Source organism: Thermobia domestica, chromosome 18 (assembly GCF_964235325.1).
Source record: "Thermobia domestica chromosome 18, izTheDome1.hap1.1, whole genome shotgun sequence".
Lineage (NCBI taxonomy): Eukaryota > Metazoa > Arthropoda > Insecta > Zygentoma > Lepismatidae > Thermobia > Thermobia domestica.
The window spans coordinates 139,324,640-139,345,045 of NC_137471.1; the positions used below are offsets into that span (position 1 = coordinate 139,324,640).

At 33.3% G+C, this 20,406-nt stretch overlaps 1 protein-coding gene across 2 annotated transcripts in view; it reads left to right on the plus strand.

The window, feature by feature from the left end:
• Msr-110 (DUF3736 domain-containing protein Msr-110) overlaps window positions 1-20,406 on the plus strand; it is a 172,847-nt gene that overhangs the window by 68,436 nt on the left and 84,005 nt on the right. The window contains exons 4-6 of one of the 2 annotated variants that reach the window (XM_081746698.1): window positions 4,550-4,740; window positions 7,335-7,747; window positions 18,110-18,246. In XM_081746698.1, coding sequence (XP_081602824.1) covers window positions 4,550-4,740; window positions 7,335-7,747; window positions 18,110-18,207 — 702 coding nt within the window. In that variant the 3' untranslated portion in view covers window positions 18,208-18,246. Of the gene's footprint in view, window positions 1-4,549; window positions 4,741-7,334; window positions 7,748-18,109; window positions 18,471-20,406 lie in introns of those variants that run through there. The other variant, XM_081746697.1, reaches the window with a different exon arrangement.

Sequence of the window (20,406 nt, forward strand, 5' to 3'; positions counted from 1 at the left end):
TCTTAAGTCCAATATTGAGCCTGCTAGTTAAGAGTGATCTTTTCTTGTTGAATGCTTCTTTAGCTATGGCAATTCTTGAGCTGATCTCTTTGGTGCAGTAAGCATCTGTCGTCAAACTGCTTCCTAGATATTTGAAATTATCGACCTCTTCACGTTCTCTTTGTTCTACTCTGATCCGTAAAGGCGTGTTTCCACGAGATATTCTCAAGACTTTCGACTTTTCGATGTTGATTTTTATTCCATATAGTTTGCCAGTGTCAACTATTTTGTCAATCATCTTCTGTAATCTTTCTTCGGTTCTAGTTATAGTAACCGTATCATCTGCATACCTGATCTTGCTAATGATCTGTTCTGTAAATACGCAATTCTTATAATGTAAAAAAATAGTGTTAGTTTCTCCATATACTTAACATTAAGCGTTCCGTACATGCTTTCTGTCTTCTTTTCCTGACAATTGTTAATTAGACTTGATACCCTTGTGTTCTGAACGTTCCATTTACCGTACAGACAAACCTATAACGTACGCAACAATTCGTAAGATTTTCAACTTGCGATCTCACTTATAGATCAGCATCACAACAAAAATAAACAACGTTGACTCTCCACTCCCGCTTAGTTCCTTCACCTTGTCAAGTTCTTTAATGTAATAAGTACTGGAACTCTAAATAATGACACCTTTTGACTTACCATTTTTCAGATTTTCGCAATAGTGCTAGGTTGCGAAATTCAAAACATGCCAAAATTGTGCACACCTACCTTACCTTAGTTAGTTACTTCTCTGATTTAAATTTTCTGGTATTCTTAATCCTTTATTTGTAGATGGAACTCCAATTTTCATTTGGGAAGCAGCTAACATACAGGGTGACTACAAAGTCCAATTACCAATATCACAAGAGTTCAATGTTTCCATGTTTAAGATATTCTCTGAAAAATACTCATATTAACTTTTTTATCCGTATATTGCACAATGTTTCTCAATATAATAAGTATAATAATTTTCTAAAAAGCCATATAATATCTAGTTGGATATCTCTATAACAAAAAATATATATACACACAAACCTTCTGGAGCCTAAGGAATATGCCATACTACAGAGTTTGTTCGGAAAGTAGTAGGACTGAATCTTTTTTCGAAAAATGTATTCACAATTTTGACACATCGACTTAATAGTTTGCAGAGTATAAACCTTCTGCATCAACATAGCGTTTCCAGCAACTCTGCCAATCACTGAAGGCATCCTGGAACGCAGAAACTGAAAAGCTCTTCAGCTCCTCGTTACGGTCTCTTGTATGGCTTGTACCGAGCCCTCGTGCCGTCCTTTCATGACCCTTTTCAGTCAGGAGAAGAGGAAGAAGTATGCAGGAGCGACATGTGGGTTGTAGGGTGACTGGGGAAGCTGTGTGATGCAATGTTTGGTCAAGAAGTCCATGACAGCAAAGGCGGTGTCGCTCGGTGCATTGTAGTGATGAAGCTTCCATGATTGCTGGACGGATGCGGGCGAGTCATTTGCGAAGCCTTTCTAAAAAGATTTCACACTTTCACTTTTCGTCACTTTTTGCCGTTGAAGGGCGTCCTGACCATTGCTTATCTTCAACTTCATCTCTTCCCTCCAGAAACACTTGATCTACGCATGGCGTCACTCCCATAAGCAGTCTTAATAATGTCATGACTCTAACTCGCAGTTTTACCCAGTTTGACGCAAAACTTTACCGCGTACAACTGCTCTAACAAACGAATCATTGTAGAGATGTCAAAGTATCTTGAAAGGGGTTCTCCTTAAACTCGATCTACACTCCGTGAAGGCTTGGAGACGACTGGCGACTGGTGCGCTGGTAGGTAAGACCCCCTACCTAACCAGCGGAGTAACATCCCCTTCCTTTATCACGTTGTGGCGGGAAAAAAATGTCCTACTACTTCCCTGACAAACTCTGTATATTAATAAGAATTGGAGCCTCCATTTTCTGAACTATTAGATTGGTGCGAATAATGAAATTGCCGTTGGAGTAACCAGCAGATGTATCTCAAAATTTGCATTTGCACGAGGCTGTGGCATGACAATGGTTTGGTGTATGCCTAATTGGTCTTCAACGGCACGAACACTTTTCCGACTATCTGCTTCCACGTTGTTCCTGAGAAGCTCATTCGAATATAATGCTTGTAGGTGCACACGATTCTCGTTTCACAATGCTATGTCATTGAAACGGAATTCGACAAAACAATGGCGAATCGCGCGTTCATTCATCATTCCTACCCTAAGTGAACTGCTAATGTATTTTGTGGCTTGATGTGCAGAATGTCCCAGTTTGAATTCGTTATTAACTCGCAGTTGTGCTTCCTCCATAGCGCACTTTCAGACGACCCTGTTCAAAGTCACACTGCTTCCTGACTATCTGGATACCTCAGTCTATTTCGTGGACGTGTACAGAGTTTATGACATCAGACGTCTGACTTTAGTCCATCTCCAACCCTGTGTTGTATTGCTGAGACGAGGTTCCCATCAACCGTAAAAGTGGGCATTTAATTTGCACCAACCTAATATTTATTGGTTTCGACGATAGTAAAAAGATTACCATGAATTAGGAGTTTATTTTGAACAGTTAGCGTGTCTCCATTAGTTTAAAAAACACGAATAATTAATCATTCTAAAACAAAACAAACGCCATTGAAATTCTGTTATTACTTACAATTATTACCAATGTTGATAAATGGTATAGGATGATTTCAATCATATTCATAATTATTTTGTTTGAAATGGATCAATGGCTTAATTCGTCCCCCAAGATTGGTAAAGTAGAAATATTATTTTTTGGAAATAAGCTTCTCAATACAATGTTTAATATTATTTTACTGATTAGTAATGAGTCCACAGTTGAACCTTGAATCTGGGAATAATATATATAATTCCTGAAAGGGTTTGTCGAGCAGATTCAAAAATAGGTTTCAATTCCTTGCACGGTTTAAAATAAGGTTGAAATATATAGAACAACTTGATCTATATGTTCTATATATCAGAGTACCCCGCATGACTAGTAGATTAAGAATATATTATTCACTATTCAATTATTCCCTATATATAGGTAATAAACCAAAAGAATGTTACATCCCTAGAAATATCCTATATTAGTGAACGCCGTAGAATGATCGTGAAGCAGTGTGATTTACGTGGTTCTCATACCTCAAAATCAAAGGCCAAGTCTTGGAAACATAATCTTGCCAGGACTGTGACATGTGAGTTATATTGCTCTCACAAATGACCAAAAACAAAAGCCAAATTCTGACAAACAACATCCAGCCGGAGCCTTCTTACCTTCCATTCCCCGGGCCTTGTCGTGGCTAGAGGGCTTAAATCCTGAAGGGTAACTAATTGACTTTATATAGCTACATACAAAGAGCTGTTCAGAGCGAGGAAATGAGCTCAAATTACCACCATGACTAGTTTTCCCTAATTGGTAACTCAAAATCTATTGAACGTTTTTGTACCCTGTGCCCTATTAAACAACTCGTCTAGATGATGAGCAGTTGACGAATCTATAATGAACGTAATGAACTGATAACGTATATAGGTGAAATTGTGGAAAATATAGAAAATATAGAAAATACGTACACTGAATGTGTCTCATCTAGCCATAACAATCAGTCACATTATTTGTTATACGGAATGACTTGCTGTTGACTGAATATTATGGATATACTTTTCTCAATTTTATAGGTTCATTAATAGGATGTTTATAGTGATATAACCAATTTTTTGTTTTTATTACCTTGATATAGGTTATAATTGTGTACTGCTTATTATATTCTTAATCTACTAGTCATGTGGAGCACTTTGATATATAGGACATATAGGTCAAATTGTTCTATATATTTTCAACCTTGAAAGGGTGGGGTCACTTCCGAGCAAGGAACTGAAACCTGTTTTGGAACATACTCGACTAACCCTTTTTAGGAAATATATACGCTGTCCCCAGATTCAAGGTTCAACTTTGGAATCATTCTTAGTGAGACCATAATCTTGTTAGAGTAAAAAATAAAACAGTTTTATTTGTTTGATGTTCAGAGTCTCTTTCGAGTTCAATAGCCAGCTGAAAATGTAAACTACAGCTTAACATGGGATAAAAATATATCCACTGGGGATTCAATTTACCCTAGGTAGTTAGAGATACACGGAAAATTTAAATGTGCTGTATTCTTTACATTTTTACCAATGAAATTTATAGTTTACGTACAAGAATTTTGTTCTGATCAAAGCAGTTCAACTTAGAACAAATTAAATGGCATATATTTAAGCTACAGAAGTCTGCTGAATGTGTATTGTTTTTGACTAAGTAAAGCAATTTTTGAATAGAAGTTCTGCCTTAAATAAATACACTGCACTACGGTACATCTATTTTAGTTTTCTATATTTAGATCAATGTATTAAAACAGCATGGGAAGTGAATATGTATAAAGGTACTTTATATTTGATATGGAAAACTCAGGGTTAAAGCATGGGAATATAGATTGATTGGTCTATTAGAAATTACATGCGAATAAATATTTTGCTTTCAGATGTTGGTGGAGAGGAACCAAAGGGCTCGTATGAATTGTGTGGTGGAGAAACGCAAAGCAGAAGAAGTGGTGGATCATCAGCCTAAGACAGTTAGGCTTCCTTTTGGGCTGAACCTCACCACAGATCCCCGATATGAACATCTTTCTGGCGAGAAGATGGCAATCTTCTGCGAGAGCGGAAAAGATCAAAGGTAACCTCATCTTTTTTTGATAGTCTATTATTGGACTAATATTGTTATGTTCCTATCTATGTTTGAAGTATCGCAGCAACATACACTATCAAACAATATTAGTCTAATTTTTGAAGTAAATTTATTTTTAAAGTTGAGTGTGAAAGTTTCATGCTTCAGAGTGTTAATGTCATGTTCAACACGCTTTCAGCAAAGGAAAACTGAGGATGGACAGGGACATAAAAATGTTTCAATGTATGTCGTCAATTTTAGTTTGTACATACTAAAACACAAATAATATCTCTAAACCAAATGAAATTAACTATTTGCCAAATGAAGAAGAGAAAAAGAGGATCATGCGTGAATATGGGAACTAAATAACATATTCTATTACTACCTAGATCCATTACTATTAGCCCATCTACATCATTTCATTAGAGATAGTCTGTAGTGCTATAGACTTCGTTGATCAATCTAACTTAAAGATTTGCTTTCTGGAAAAAGTCTTCAACTTATGTCTAAAAACGGATGTTTATGCAAATACATATTTTGTTTGCTTACATGCATCTCTCTTTAACTTAGTAGGGGTTTCTAACAACAATAATCTAGCTCGAAATTGAAGTTTTATAGTGCATATAAGCATATTTTAAAGATTAATACATATATTAGTGCTTAAGAGCATATTCTATAAGTTTTTATTTTAGATGTATGCTTATAGCTGGCATAAATCTAGTTTTAGCTTTGTATTTTGAATGCATTTACATGTCTATGAAACAGAACAGCTTTTTGCATCGGAGGATGGAATAATGTCTAGTTTGTGGAGGACCAATAATATTACCAACCGATTAGCATAACAAAGACTCTTACAATTGCCAGGACGTTAAGAGAAATCTGATAATGGTAAAGATATTGTAATATCGTGTGGACATCAATTCAGAAACAAGAGACGCTAGAAATGCTGCAGAGTGAATGCTTAGCTCTAGTTGATAAAGTTCCAGCACGAGCTCTAGTCAGTTCCTAGTAAATTTGAGCACTCTGTGGAAAAGAAATTGACGGATGTTATTGCCAGAAACTTTGACTACAAAACAATTGAAGTCATGGGAAAATACTTCAAAGGCTAAATTTCAATTTGCCTGAAAATATAGATACTAATTTGCTTATTCTCTATAAATATTGTCCAATAATATCTATTGGTGTTAACAAGTCATTTTTTTTTTTGGCTACAAATATCACAAGCTGACAAAAAATGAAGAGAAGCATCTTGTGATATATTGTATTTCACGTGCAAAAGTTTGTCACAACTTTCTGCATGTTTGAAAATGCTCTCTTCTATTGCATTAATCGTGCGTATTTTAACACATTTAACAGTATAGTTGCTTGCATATTTCATGAATTTTAAGTGCATAAAAATCCGATGTCTATTTACATTGTGTAAATGATGAATATAAAGAACGAAATGCTATGGAAGTGCAATGTTTCCAGGAAACATCTTCTCTTATAATATATAATTGAGGATTATTAACATGCAAACGCTTCTTCCGAGAAGAAAGAGCGACACTAATCATCTAAGGCCTCTATGAGTCTTCGCACTTTTGTACAGTGCAACACGATGACCAGAGGAGTTTTCAACTGGTGTTTTGAGCCTTATAGGTAGTGACGATTCATAATGGTTTTTGAACAACAAAATTGTACCAATGTACTTGTAAATCTATCACCGAAGATTTGACTCAATGCACTAACAGTGACTTCGAGTCAATATCTATTTGTAACAATTGTCATTCTTTTGGTTCTTTAGATTCAAAGTAATACCATCAATGTTGCTAACCTGATATCTTAATAATGTTCTGTAAAATATTCTGAGCTGTCTTTGAACTTCATTTATCTGATAACCACTTTCACTAGATGTGACGACATGACATTTAACTTGACACCATAGGGCTCTCAATAGAGCATCCGAAAGTAATGCATGAAGCATGATAAATAAGAAGTTTCAGTTTCCTGCAGCTTTTGTAGAAAACTGAATAACGAAAACATTGACTTAGCTATAAACAAAATTATACTTCTTCTGTTGTTATCTTTGAACCTTTTAATTCTCTAAAGCTAAGATATTCTCTTATAGGATGTGGGGTGAAAATTATGATACTAGTGCGGATCTACTCTGTGATATGCGTAGAAACGAATAATGAACTTAAAATCATTAAAATCATAAATACAACTTTATATAATTTAGGCAAACGTTTGAAAGTTGAGCCAATATTTAATGTGATAAAAATTGTTATGGAAAAGAAAACAGTTAAATAGAATACACCAATACAATTTAAAATGGAAATATTTACAAAACGCTAGGAATTTATGAAGTACAAAATATTGATAAAAATTTTTTGTTTAAGATGTGTTCAAAGGGCACTGATTTTGATTTATACCATCCTTGCTTTATATGATAAATATACACTAAATGCCTTACAATAATAAATAAAGACGTACAAATACATAACATTACTTTCGATTCAATAAATTCTCCTATTCGAAGTAGTGTTGTAAGGCAATAAATGTTTATACTAATCTTGTAAACCATCATAACCTGTCTTTGTTGAGATTGAATTTTTGTGTTACAGGCATGCGCCTATGGAGATGATGGCAGCTCCAGTTGTCGTTCCTCTGTCAGGTCCTCTTCACCTTCCTATGCCATTCCAAGGACCTGTACCTATGCACATAAAGAACTCTCATCCAGCCCCACCTGTTGGAGCTATCCCACTCCCTATGCATACTCCTGTGCACATGCCTCTTCCCGTACATGTTCCTAACCATCTTCCAATTCGTCCACCTATGCCCCCAGCACATGCACAAATCCCCATTCATGTTCCTCTGCACCCACCAGCAGGTCCTGTACAAGCAGAAGCAAGAGCCTTCCCTGTTCCTCTTCCAATGCCAGCTGAAGGAAGAGCATTTGGAGCACCACAACCTCAAGCAAGAGTTCCAATTCACATTCCACTTCACATGCGTGTTCAAGAACCTCATAGACCACACTGTAAGTACTTAGTTGTAATTTTCCGTATTTATTAAATACTTCAGTTCTACCTTCATGTAATATAATAATAAATCATATACATAATAAGTAACTGATAACTAACGAGAAGTGCTATCGGAATACTATTTTTCTTGTTGACATTGCAGTGTTAGTACCTAAACAACAGTTTTTGTCTTTCATTTGATTTTCACTTAGAAAACGATCAGCCGATCTCATCCGACCCGGATCAAACTTGGCATAGTGATAGACTGGCCTGATATGTAAACGCTGGAATATTAACAGTCCAAAACAAAATCGGTGTAATGCCCGATGATATCAAGAGGTTTAATTAGCTGACGAAACTGTTACACTTGATTTGTTCAGAGAATTTTTATCTTTATTTCTTTTGTGAAACACGTTCTGCAGGCTTTGGATTCCCTAGTTATGAGAAGTCAAATTTTTTCTCATATTTCCGAAAGCAAACTCCATACACCGAACTCGTTCAATCATGATGAAACTTGACATTATCATAGAATTGAACTACCGGTATAAAATGTGTGAAATATTGTAGCATTCAAACCTTCTGTTGGACAAGATATAGGAGGTCAAAAGTTAAAAGTGATATATCCAATTGATCTCACCCAAGGTACGGGTCATCAAATATCAGTTCTCTATAGTAGTAATTTGGCCACCTGGTCTCACTTTTGTGCCCCTGAGTCCCTAGTCCCTATCCAGGGGTGCATAGGAGTACCCCCGTCTGAATTTTAACAGGGTAAATTGGCTCACCTCTAAATTTGGCAGAGGTACCTAGGACCACTTTATTAAAATTTGGAAATTGCCAAATCTAAAAATTTAGTATGGTAGTATAGGACCCAGACATGTACCTCTTTAAGTTTGGGTGATCCATCTCGTTCCCTTTTCATTGGTAAAAAGTTGCAAAATATTTAAATTTCGGAGGTTTTTGACCCAATTTATCCTCTTTAATGAGGTCTTATTACCTTAATATGATTATATGGTTGTGTACAGGGGTCCATTCCCTTGGTGTACCCATCTTAAAATTTGGAAGAGTAAGTAGGACCATCCTTATTACATTTTGGAAATACCCAAAATTTAATACGGTGGTCCTAGGTACCCCTGCCAAAAATATGGGATGGGCCAAGGTATCTCTGGCAGAATATAGAGGGGATGTCTTAGGTAATCCTGGCCATGACCCTTGGGCAGGGATCATAGCCCCTGGACCAGGGACCTAGGTGCACAAAATTTGCTTCAGCTGTCACCATTACTACTCCTATGTAATATAAATAATCCCTTTGTAGTATACAACCCAATTGTATCTAAATGTCTGGTTTATTGAATATCTTTCAAACCAAACTCCTTCACGTGGGTACATTATGACACTACTCCTTGTTCAAGTACAACGTACATTCTGAAAACCAATTTCAGTATATCTCAATTAGCAATAACTAACCGTAAGACTGACAAAATCATATTATAGTATGTCAACTCCAACTCCAGCTAGTATCCGTTTTCCATAGCACTTCTACCATAGTTAATTAAACCATATTGGCATTTTCTTTAACGTGTTCTTCCTAACCTTTAACAAAGTTAGCCGTATCATAAGAATTCATAAGACAAAATGCTAAAACAGAAGCATATTCTAGAACAATTTATGAGTGCATTAAGTTATACTTGCAGTATCTAATTCACAAATGTTAATAGATTGTTAACATTGATGAAGGTTGAGATTATTTTGACGACACTAATGATTCACACCCATACACGGTTCCTAATAAGATGGAATAAAGGTGTGAGGACTTTCTGCGGAAGTATTAAGAGTCTTCATCCCGGCGAAATTAAAATACCGCTAATTTTACAGTAATTGTGTGATATCTTCAAATAGATAAAAGATAATTGAAATGTGGAACAAAAGCGCCCTAGACAATATTATTTTGCGTGAGGTACCGTTATCACAAGTCACCTAGTGGCTTTCCGTTTTCAGCTGTTTAGAAACGCGAAAATAAATGCCGATTTTCAAAATGGTTCGAAATCGAAAGCAGATAAGTGAGTCGTGATAACGGTATCTCATGTAAAATAATATTGTCTAGGGAGCTCTTGTTCCGCATTTCGATTATCTTTTATCTATTTGAAGATATCACATAATTACTGTAAAATTAGCGGTATTTTAATTTCGCGGGGATGAAAATTCTTAATAATACAAAACTGAACAAAGTACTGGGGAAGATGGGGCAAGATGATACAGTTGTTTGTTTCACATGGTGAAAGTACTATTGATTGCAAGTCGCAGCTTTTTATACCGACAGAAAGACTGGTATTTTTAGTAAAAACGAACAAAGTGATATTGATGTTTCCCCAGTGGTTGCCGAGGAATATTTCATTTTAATGACTAGGTTAACAATATCATCTTACCTCACATACCGGGGCAAGATGATATTAATACTGGGGCAAGTTAACACAATATTAATGCTTTCCTTACGTATAAATCATATGTAATTTTGTAATCTAAAAGTACAAATAAATCTATATCAAGCATTTTAAATCTATATTAGTGATAAACACAAATGTTACACTGAGAGATTCAGCCTTGTAGATAGAAAATCTAGGTCAATACGGCATTTGTAATTTGAAAATAGAAACCTGAAAACGATTAGTCTACTCATAGTCTATATTCAGATTATTCTTCTAATCTTATAACTTTAAAATAAAACTATTATTACATATTCTTCGTTCGCAAATAATAATTTTAATGAAAAGCGAATTAACTAATTCTGAAGTAATATAGAATATAAATAATAACAATAAAACTAAAATAAAATTTAAATGGGAAGTGAAATTTGACGTTTGGCGAATTCCTATCACTAATCATTCACCACTTACAGATATCGCTCATCACTACAGATAAAGGGACTAACACCTTTATAATTTGTAGTTCTCATGAAACCACTGTTTGCAGTCACAACACTCAATATAATCAATGGACGCCGGATCGACATATTTTTCTGAACATATTGGGCAGTAATATTTATGTTTGGATGCTGATGACTTCTTAATAGTTTTCCCCCAAAAATGCGTTTCCTCTTCTTATTCTTTGACGCAAGTTCTTTTTCTATCATTTTTACTAGTCACTAAATGAATCCCGTACAGGGTGACATGCCCTCAAATAGTAAAGCATAGGTTTTCGAACTTTAGATACGCTCTTCTGAATAATTTAAAAAGTGTGACTTAACGTACTTCTTCCCTGTACCCTTCATATAAATAATAATGGGGCAAGATGATACGTGTAGTATTTTGCCCCATGTCTTCTTTGCCCCGAAGTACACTTGCAAATATTTTTCGTTATTTTCCAAGTACACTTGCAAATATTTTTCGTTATTTTCCAACACTGCTTGTAGTTATGGAGCCATGAAGCGTATATGTCTTTGTTCCCAATACTTACCGGTTCTTGTCGTAGTGCTTAGAATTTTCGCATTCACAGACTACATTTATAAAATATTTAAGTACTCATCAACTGGAATTTATAGTCACACTACTATTTTTCTTTCACATTAGATAATCACCGTGTTTTTAAAGCAAATTCATCGGCATTTGTGCAATACCTCTGCCTTGATATCTTCTTCTTCCTCAACTTCTACGATTGCTTATTGCTTACAAATATAGCCACTAGAAGGAAAATACCACCTTGTCCCATTTTTCGTATAAATATACATATTAATAACACTTGTGTAACAGTTTCGGCAATCTAATGTAGCCTTCATTAAACATATTATGAACGATAATAATACTTTTCTGACCAATAATAATAATAATAATAATAATAATAATAATAATAATAATAATAATAATAATAATAATAATAATAATAATAATAATAATGTTTGAAACAGCATTACAGCCACAAGTGCTCCAAAGGAAAAAATGTTTTTACAAGCATAGGGCGCAGCAAATAGAATTAACAACATACAACTGATCATACAAAAATAGGTCAAACGGATAAAATATTAGTTCAGAAAAATAACATAAAAACATGCAGTATATGTTGCAAACTGGGAAATACAAAAATAACAATAGTAAAAAAATAAGCATAATTAACATGCATATTGAAAAGGTATACCATATAGAATAAGTATACAGTATAAAATAGAAAAATAGATTATTATTTACCATGTAGTTGTAACAGTTTACAACATATTAAAAGAAAAAAGTTTAGAAAGACATTATGTAGCTGCTATTACAAATTGAAAATAAATATTTCTAAGTTAAACACTTCAGGTAAAATACACTGATTCATAACACTGGTAGTAATGACGAAAATAAAATACCGGTAAGCATAGAAGAAAAGATTACATATAACACAAATAAAAAATCCATGACCGAGATAAAAAAGTGCAGTATCCGTAGTAAAGAAGGAATTAAACATTGAAGAAAAGAAAAGATGATAGAAAAAAGAAGAGAGAATAAAAACCTAACAAAACATAAAAGGATCTATTAAATGGCAACTTTCAAACTTGACAAAAATAACCTCCAGAAATACAATAAAAATAAGAAACAAACATGTGTATCTGTTCAGAATTAAAAAGATTCTTACAATTTGATTAAAAAATACAATATATATATAAAACAAATCCATACAGCATTTAGTGAAAACACAAAACAAAATTAAGACAATCAGTTGCAAGCCTAAAAATACTGAGACATTTCATACTTTATTTAACAAGTTAAAAAAAAATTCATGCACCTTCTTGAAAATCTTATGAAACAAATCAAGAACCGGATAAAAGTTATTAGCTGTTTCTATACTTTTATGTATTGACTACCTAATTAGATATTTACTAATAAATGGTACAAATTTCCTAATGTTTCTATGAGGAATTTTTAAAGAGAAAAAGTTCTCCAGAACAAAATCTCCGTGCAAAATTACATGGAAAATTTTCAGATCAAAGAGCTGTCGCCTATCAGACAGAAGTGTAAGAGTAAGATCCACCCTTATGTCTGACAAGCTCGCCTCTCCTATTTCCTTAAACTTCCATTTTAACCAGGCTAGAATGAATTTTGAACTGATTCAATCGAAGAACTAAAATATTTTGCTTTACTATTCCAAATTACCGTACAATATTCAAGACGAGACCTAACATTGCACATATAGAGAATTTTTCCGGTGTTAATAATAGTAAAGTTTTGACATAACCATTTGAACATTGTTAAATTCCTCCTAGCTTTGGAGATAGCCTGAAGATTCTTCTGTAAAAGCAATTTTTCATCTAATATTACTCCTAAATCTCTAACATGCTTAACGAATTGGATATGTTGATTTCCTATCCTGTATTTGTAGATGGAAGGTTAACTTTCCTCGGAAATGTTATTCCTTGCGTTTTATTAAAGTTCAGGGGTAGGGAATTCTTTTCGGGCCATTTCACTATGATATCTATATATTTTTTTGCAAAGTATCTTGATTTTGTTTGGACTTAATTTGACTGAAAATTTTAATATCATCAGCATATAACAGATATTTAAAAGTTAAATCAACAAAAATAAGATTAATATAAAGCAAGAACAAAAGAGGAACAAGATTAGAACCCTGGGGTACCCCGGAGGTATTACTATGAATAGCAGACAGTTTCACTTTATATTTTACTACAAATTTCCTTTCATTTAAATATGAAGTCAACCAATCAATAACACAGTTAGGCAAGTTATATCTTTTCAATTTGTTTATCAATAAGCGATGTGGCAATTTATCAAATGCCTTAGCGAAGTCCAAGTAAATAGCATCAACTTGACTACCAGCCCAAATAACTGGAAGCGTATAATGTATAAGACTTGCTAAATTAGTTATTACAGATTTACCAGCCATAAATCCATGTTGGTTTATATTAATTTCATTCTTTACTTTATTATAAACATATTTATAGATTATTTTCTCAAAAATTTTCGGAATTACCTTCATTACAGAGATTGGTCGAAAATCATTAATAGACTTCCCATTAGTTTTAGGTATGGGTGTTATAGAAACCAATTTCCATACATTAGGATAATTACAAGTGGATAAACTCCAATTAAACAACGAAGACAATATTGGTGCAATTGTTTCACCTATTCCCTTAATAATGAAAACTGGAATTCCGTCTATCCCACTTGACGATTTAATTTTTAAAGTTCTGATAGCTTCCAATATATGTTGAGTAGTAATTTCTGGGGGTTTAACTTGACCAAATTCTTCAGATGAACATTGATTTTTAGTAGCACTAACGGAGAAAGTTTGAAAGACCGATGAAAAATAGTTGGCAAACTTTTCAGCCAATATACTACCAACAGTCAACAAAACATTATTGTCAATAATACCAGATATTACCTTATTTCTGAACCATTAACATATTTCCAAAAATTTGTCAGGGGCAATTGTAAGATCATTTTCTATTTTACTAAAATAAATTTGCCTGTCCACATTTAACTGAGTTTTGAAAGCTCTTCTACAATTAGAGAAGACTACGTAATCATTTTCACATTGAGAAGTTTTGTATTTTTTATGAGCCTGATTTTTTACTTTCCATAAAGAAATCAATTTTTTGAATACCATAAGGAAAATTTAGATTTTTTAGACCTAGATTTAGGAATATTACACTCCATCGCAGATTTAATAACTTCCTGTAGTTTGCAAGCTACTAAATTGAGATCATTACCTAATAATATATTACACCAATCATCATTAGCAATTTGAAGATACAAGGATAAGTAGTCACCTTTAGCATATAAAAATTTTTCAGTGGATTCATATACTTTACAAACACTGGATAAAAATACTTTAGTTCATTTGAATAATGGTGTATATCAGGAGCCACCATATACTGATCATGTCTTTCCGACACTAGAGATGCGTTAGTTAAAACCGATCCGATCCAAGTCTAAATCCGATACCGCTGATTGGTATTATTCAAAAAAGTTGACAATAACTGAAACCTGACTTTAGAGTAATAGTGTATGCCTGGTAAAGGCTCTTTATTTAACCAATCTATTTTAGATATCTCCAAAGATTAATACATAATTTTTTAACAGGTTAAGTTTACTGGGGATACATTTTAGATAGTTCTCAAATACTTCAAGGGGAAATGTTGGATGAAAATATACACAAGAGATTAGATTTTCAGTTGATTTACCTAAGTTCAATCCAGAAACATTAATTTACACTTTGCAAATCATATCTTCGAAACATCTGAAAGTTATTTCTGACAGCAATTAAATAATAATAATAATAATAATAATAATAATAATAATAATAATAATAATAATAATAATAATAATAATAATAATAATAATAATAATAATAATAAAAAGAGAAAATAATGTTGATTATAAAACTGTTATAATAAAAAATGAAATGAAACAGAGAATTATAACAATACATGATTATTACATATTAAAAATTAAAAATTATAAAATGAAATAATTAAAATTACACAACAATATTAATTTAAGGTAATGAAGATATTTCTCCCAGTTAACGTCTGATGAAGATAACGTTAAGTTATTGAAACTGTTACACTTTATTATAATTTTCATAAATAAGAAAAGTATTAATTATTTAAGTAATAGTTCCAGAGTTAAGATGGATGAAGTTACATTATGAACGATCAACCCATGAAGAACAATTTAAATATAAGCATAAAGTAAATACAATTTCTTTTTGTTATTTTTGAATTGATCTTTTATAATATGTCTGAGGAAGACAGTGTTATATTGCTGCAACTGTTGTACAAATCTTATTAATATATATTTAGTAATTTGGTCAGGTTTGCTTCATCAATACCGTCGAATGTTTCCAAAGCTGTAATGAGCAAATGCAAATTTGTGCGTAAATGAAGAGAAAATGTTCACGAGCTGTCTGCTAGTGACTAATTTTGAGTAGTGATAAATAGCACATCCACCATATTCGTTCTAGGCCAAGATAAATGCAGCATACATACAGAAGAAAGAAATATATCCTTTATATACAGGTAATTTTTATACCCCAAGTGACACCTTCGAGAGTCTGATTAACACAAACAAAAAATCCAGTTAATTTGTTTAACTTCGATGACGTACCACAAACGCAAGATGGCTGATGTTAATTTACCTTGCAATTGCCTGTCGAGTACTTTTGTATAACTTTCCAATGTCTTTATAATATCATATCTTGTGGGGCTTTGACTTGCTACTAAGAGGACTTTGAAGACATCACGCTGTTGAGAAACTTTTAGAGAAACTGAGGTTACAATTTCCCTTCAAGAACCTCGGTGGAGCAATTATACAATGGAATTGCATAATACTTGAGAACTGTTGTGAAAACCTCCTAGCATTAAAATGTGTTTCGGTATAAGAAAATGGGCACCATTGGATGAGAAATTTATCATTGACATCACACTTGTCAAAAAGTAAATCTAATTGAATATTGTGACAGAAAAACAAAATAAAGTCTTAAAATTAGTATGAATTTTGAAGTCAAAAGTGACATGTAATTACAGCCTTTATGCTATTTTGTGTGGTATAACTGTATACACTTTTCTCGTTTCGTTTCGACCTCCCATTGGACACCTTCTTCATAGGCTCGACCCTTTAGGTCCAGTAGCACTTCTTCTTAATCATGTGATAAATATAACTGTAAAAATGAAAGAAATAAGTTTATAACTTCACATGAACCATTGTACTTTAGAATCGCCGGGGATCAAAGGGGTAAATTCTGTTGGTCTAATATTTTGTCTTAAAGAAAATTGTTGGGTGCACTAAATTGAGACAGTAAATTTGATTTAGTGTAAATAGTAATTTTCCAGCCATTCCATTTTTTTTAAAAAAATAAAGGCTTTTTATTAGTTAATATTATATACATTTCTCGCCTCACCTACTAGCAACTTAATAGTCTAGTTATGGATACTGATAAATACAGCATTATCAGTATTATATAATTCATTGTTTTACATGAATAAATAGTTATAAACTACAAATATTCATAACTAATCTTCAATTATTCACGTCTATTAGAAAAGAAGTCAATTTATATTCTAACTATTTTTGTGCTTAATTAGCGTTAAGGGATTCCAAACTTAGAAAAGTTGGTAGCTAGTAGCCATCTATTCTTCAATTTCTTCCTCTTTTCTGTCTGATGAGTACATCATACTGCCATTAAAATTCAAATTTTTCCATGAATAATGGATTGTTATAATACTTCTTATTTTAACAACTGTTCCAACAATTATTCGGATTGTAAATCATCTTCTTCTTTTCCTTCTTCTACGCCTTTTTACTAAGTTATCTGAGGTCAGCTTTTTTCGGATCGCTGTCCTCCACCTGTTTCTATCTTGTGTCATATCCGCCGTGACACTACACTGCACCATATCGTTCTCAACACAATCTCTTCCACTTCTTCTTTTTCCGCCTCGAACTCATTCCCACTCACTTCTATAACATCTACTCGGTGAGCCATGTATTTCAAAGGTCTTCTTACATACCCAAATCATCTCAATCTACTTTTTTTTTTTTTTTTTTTTTTTTTGCAGTTTTTCTATAACTGGTCTCTTTTCTTTATCACTTCATTCTTAATTTTGTCCTTTCGCGTCATTCCTCACATCCACCGCAGCATCTCCGCCGCTAATTCTGGTGTTTACATATTCTATTCCTGCATTTTCCTGTAGAATTGATCCCAAGTACTTGAACTTCTTCGTCCTTACCACCTCTTTGTCGTCAAGTTGCATTCTTGTATTCTCGATTACATTTTTCCTGAGAGGACAATGTAAATATTCTGTCTTAGTTCTACTAATTCTAAGCCCTTCTCTCACCAATGTTCCTTTCCAGATAACTAAATCCTCTTGCAGAGCTGCCTTGATCTCATTCACCAGCACGATGTATCCTCAAATAGCATATTCCAAGGTCTAAATCTTGGATATCCTTTGTAAGTTTGTTCATCAGAATTGCAAAGAGTTATGGGCTAAGACTAGATCCCTGATAAAGTTCCACTTCGACTGAAAACTCTTTTATTATTCCGCACGCGCTCTTTATTCTTATCCTACATCCATTATACATATCTTGGATTATACAGATGTGTCTATTCGGAACACACTTCTTATTCAGTGCCCACCAAATAAGATCCCGTGGCATCTATCATATACTTTCTCTAAGTCGTTGATGGTTATTCAAATAATCATTTAGTCCCTTTCTCGAATAGTAATTTGAATAACGAAAAACTCCTCAAATATTGGAATCGAATATTCGAACACTTGAATAACTGCGGCAAAAATCGAATAGTTTTAACAGAACTAGTACAATCCCTAACTTATGTTTAAAAATGATTATTATATTAGATAACCAAATAACACTATTTTAAATTTCTTTCCTTTACAGATGTGCAGCCACGTTCCATTCCGGAGCCATTCGCCAGCGCTGCTGACCATCACCGTGACAAACGTGTGAGACGTTGCGCCTGCGACTGTGCATGCTGATCTCTCTCTACGCAGCCACCAATGAACATCAGCTCCCCCCCCCCCCCCGAGAGCAAACGCCACTGTGGAAGAGTCAACAATGTACAACTGTTAGAAACAATGGTATAAAGTGTGATAATGAAACATCATTCAAAAAGTATTCTGAAGGACTTGTTTCTATTAATAACAAAGTGAGATCCGGCTGTGTAAGAATTAACTCTTTGAGTTGGCTGGTGGCTTTTTCCTTCTCTATCACCATTTTTTTTTAAAAAGGAAAAACAAAATATTCATTCTTTTATTTTTCTTCAGAAAATAAATACAAATAAACTAGAAATTGATTTTTACAAATGTATATAGACATTAGAGAATACAATAAAGTTTACAGAAATATTTTTTTCAAATGTAGTTTATTATAATTAATAATTAAATGGCATATCTCATCTAGTCCTAATGTGTACGATCAAAAACAACTAACTGTATGGCCTATGGAACCCGGTGGTTCAATGCCGCATTTACAAAAGCTCTCTATTGACTCCTGTCTGTAGCCAACTGGATCCAGTTTCCACCTTGTATTCTTATTTCTGCAAGATCCATCTAATATTGTCCTTCCATCTGCGCCTAAGTCTTCCTAATGGTCGTTTTCTGATTGGATTTCCAGCTAAAATTTTAAAAGCGTTCTTACTTTCTTCCATTCTGGTCACATGACCTGCCCACCTCAGCCTCCTAGACTTGATGACCCTAACAATGTTTGGTAAAATATATAAATTATCCAGTTCGTTATGAAGTTTCGGCCATTCCTCATTCCCGTTCCTTTTGAGCCCGAATATTCGTCTTAGGATTTTATTCTCATACACTTTCAGTTTGTGTTCTTTCCTCAGAGTAAACGACCATGTTTCGCAATCATACAGAACAACAGGCATCGTTTTATATAGTTCAGAATTCAGGACGACAAAAGATTTTCAAGTGAATAACAACATGAATACCCTGCTTTTAGCTGACATTTAATTTCTTCGTGAATATTATTTTGGTCTGCTAATATTGATCCTAGAAATTTGAAAGTATCTACGTTATCGAAAGTATTATTTGATATTGTAGCGAATCCTTAATTTGCAGTATTACGATCTCGACGAACAAAAAATGAAACATGGATCAAAAATAACCTTGTAAATTATATTTATGATTCTAATAGTACAGCGTTGTTCTAAAAATAGTTCCTGATTTCACTCCTATCTTGAAGGAAATTTTGATTACTGGGTAGAATTTAGTGTTCAATTTACTTCACATCAAGTATCTTCCTTGATTCTGTGTGGTTTATCAATCCAGTTTGCGACAAAAATGTATTTTATGCCGTATAGCGATTAACTTTGATTGACATGATAATACTAATGAATCACGAAAGAAATTTCCAATTTGAGATCAAACGGTTCTTTGAACGATTCATGAGAGTGACCCGGATAAATCAGTGAACCAATTGTCGATTTCTCTTTCTGTACAATAACTTAATACAATAAAAGCTGGATGAAATTGCTTCTTAATATGTTGCACTTTCTCATTACCATAATAAAAGTAATATAGTTAGTCGTCGACTTACGACCACCCGCACTTACGGCCGGTTGGAAAGGTTAAGTAGCTATTATTATAATCAGCGTCCGATAATAATTTTGAATTTGAATTTGAATTTATTGATAGCAGTGACCACACCCAAAGCCATAAATGGTCAAAAATATACAAATAATATAGGCCTACAATGAAGAATTACGTCAAAGTAAAGACAAGATAAAACAAAATAAACAAATTAAAAGAAATAGTACATCAAAATATTTCAATCAAATACAAAATTCAATCAAATGTCATACATGAACTTAATGAAATCTTTGGTTACAAAATAAAATTTCGAACATCACCTCCATTCACATATCTACTAAATTGAAAACTGTGATGTAATGTATAACTAAGTAAAATATAATGAACACTAATAAAATTAAACAAGATTACATAATAATATATATAACAAAGAATATGATTAGATAAAAATAAACGTACATCAAACAAAAGACAATTGGAATTTAATAGACAATACCAGACAGAACAACAGCGTATTTGTAAATTTACTTGATAATACATTCTAAAACTTGTTTTTTAAGTAGAGTAAAATTTACATTAAATAGATCCTTTTTTCAAAGATTTTTTTGTTTATATTCTCTTCACTATAAATGTGGA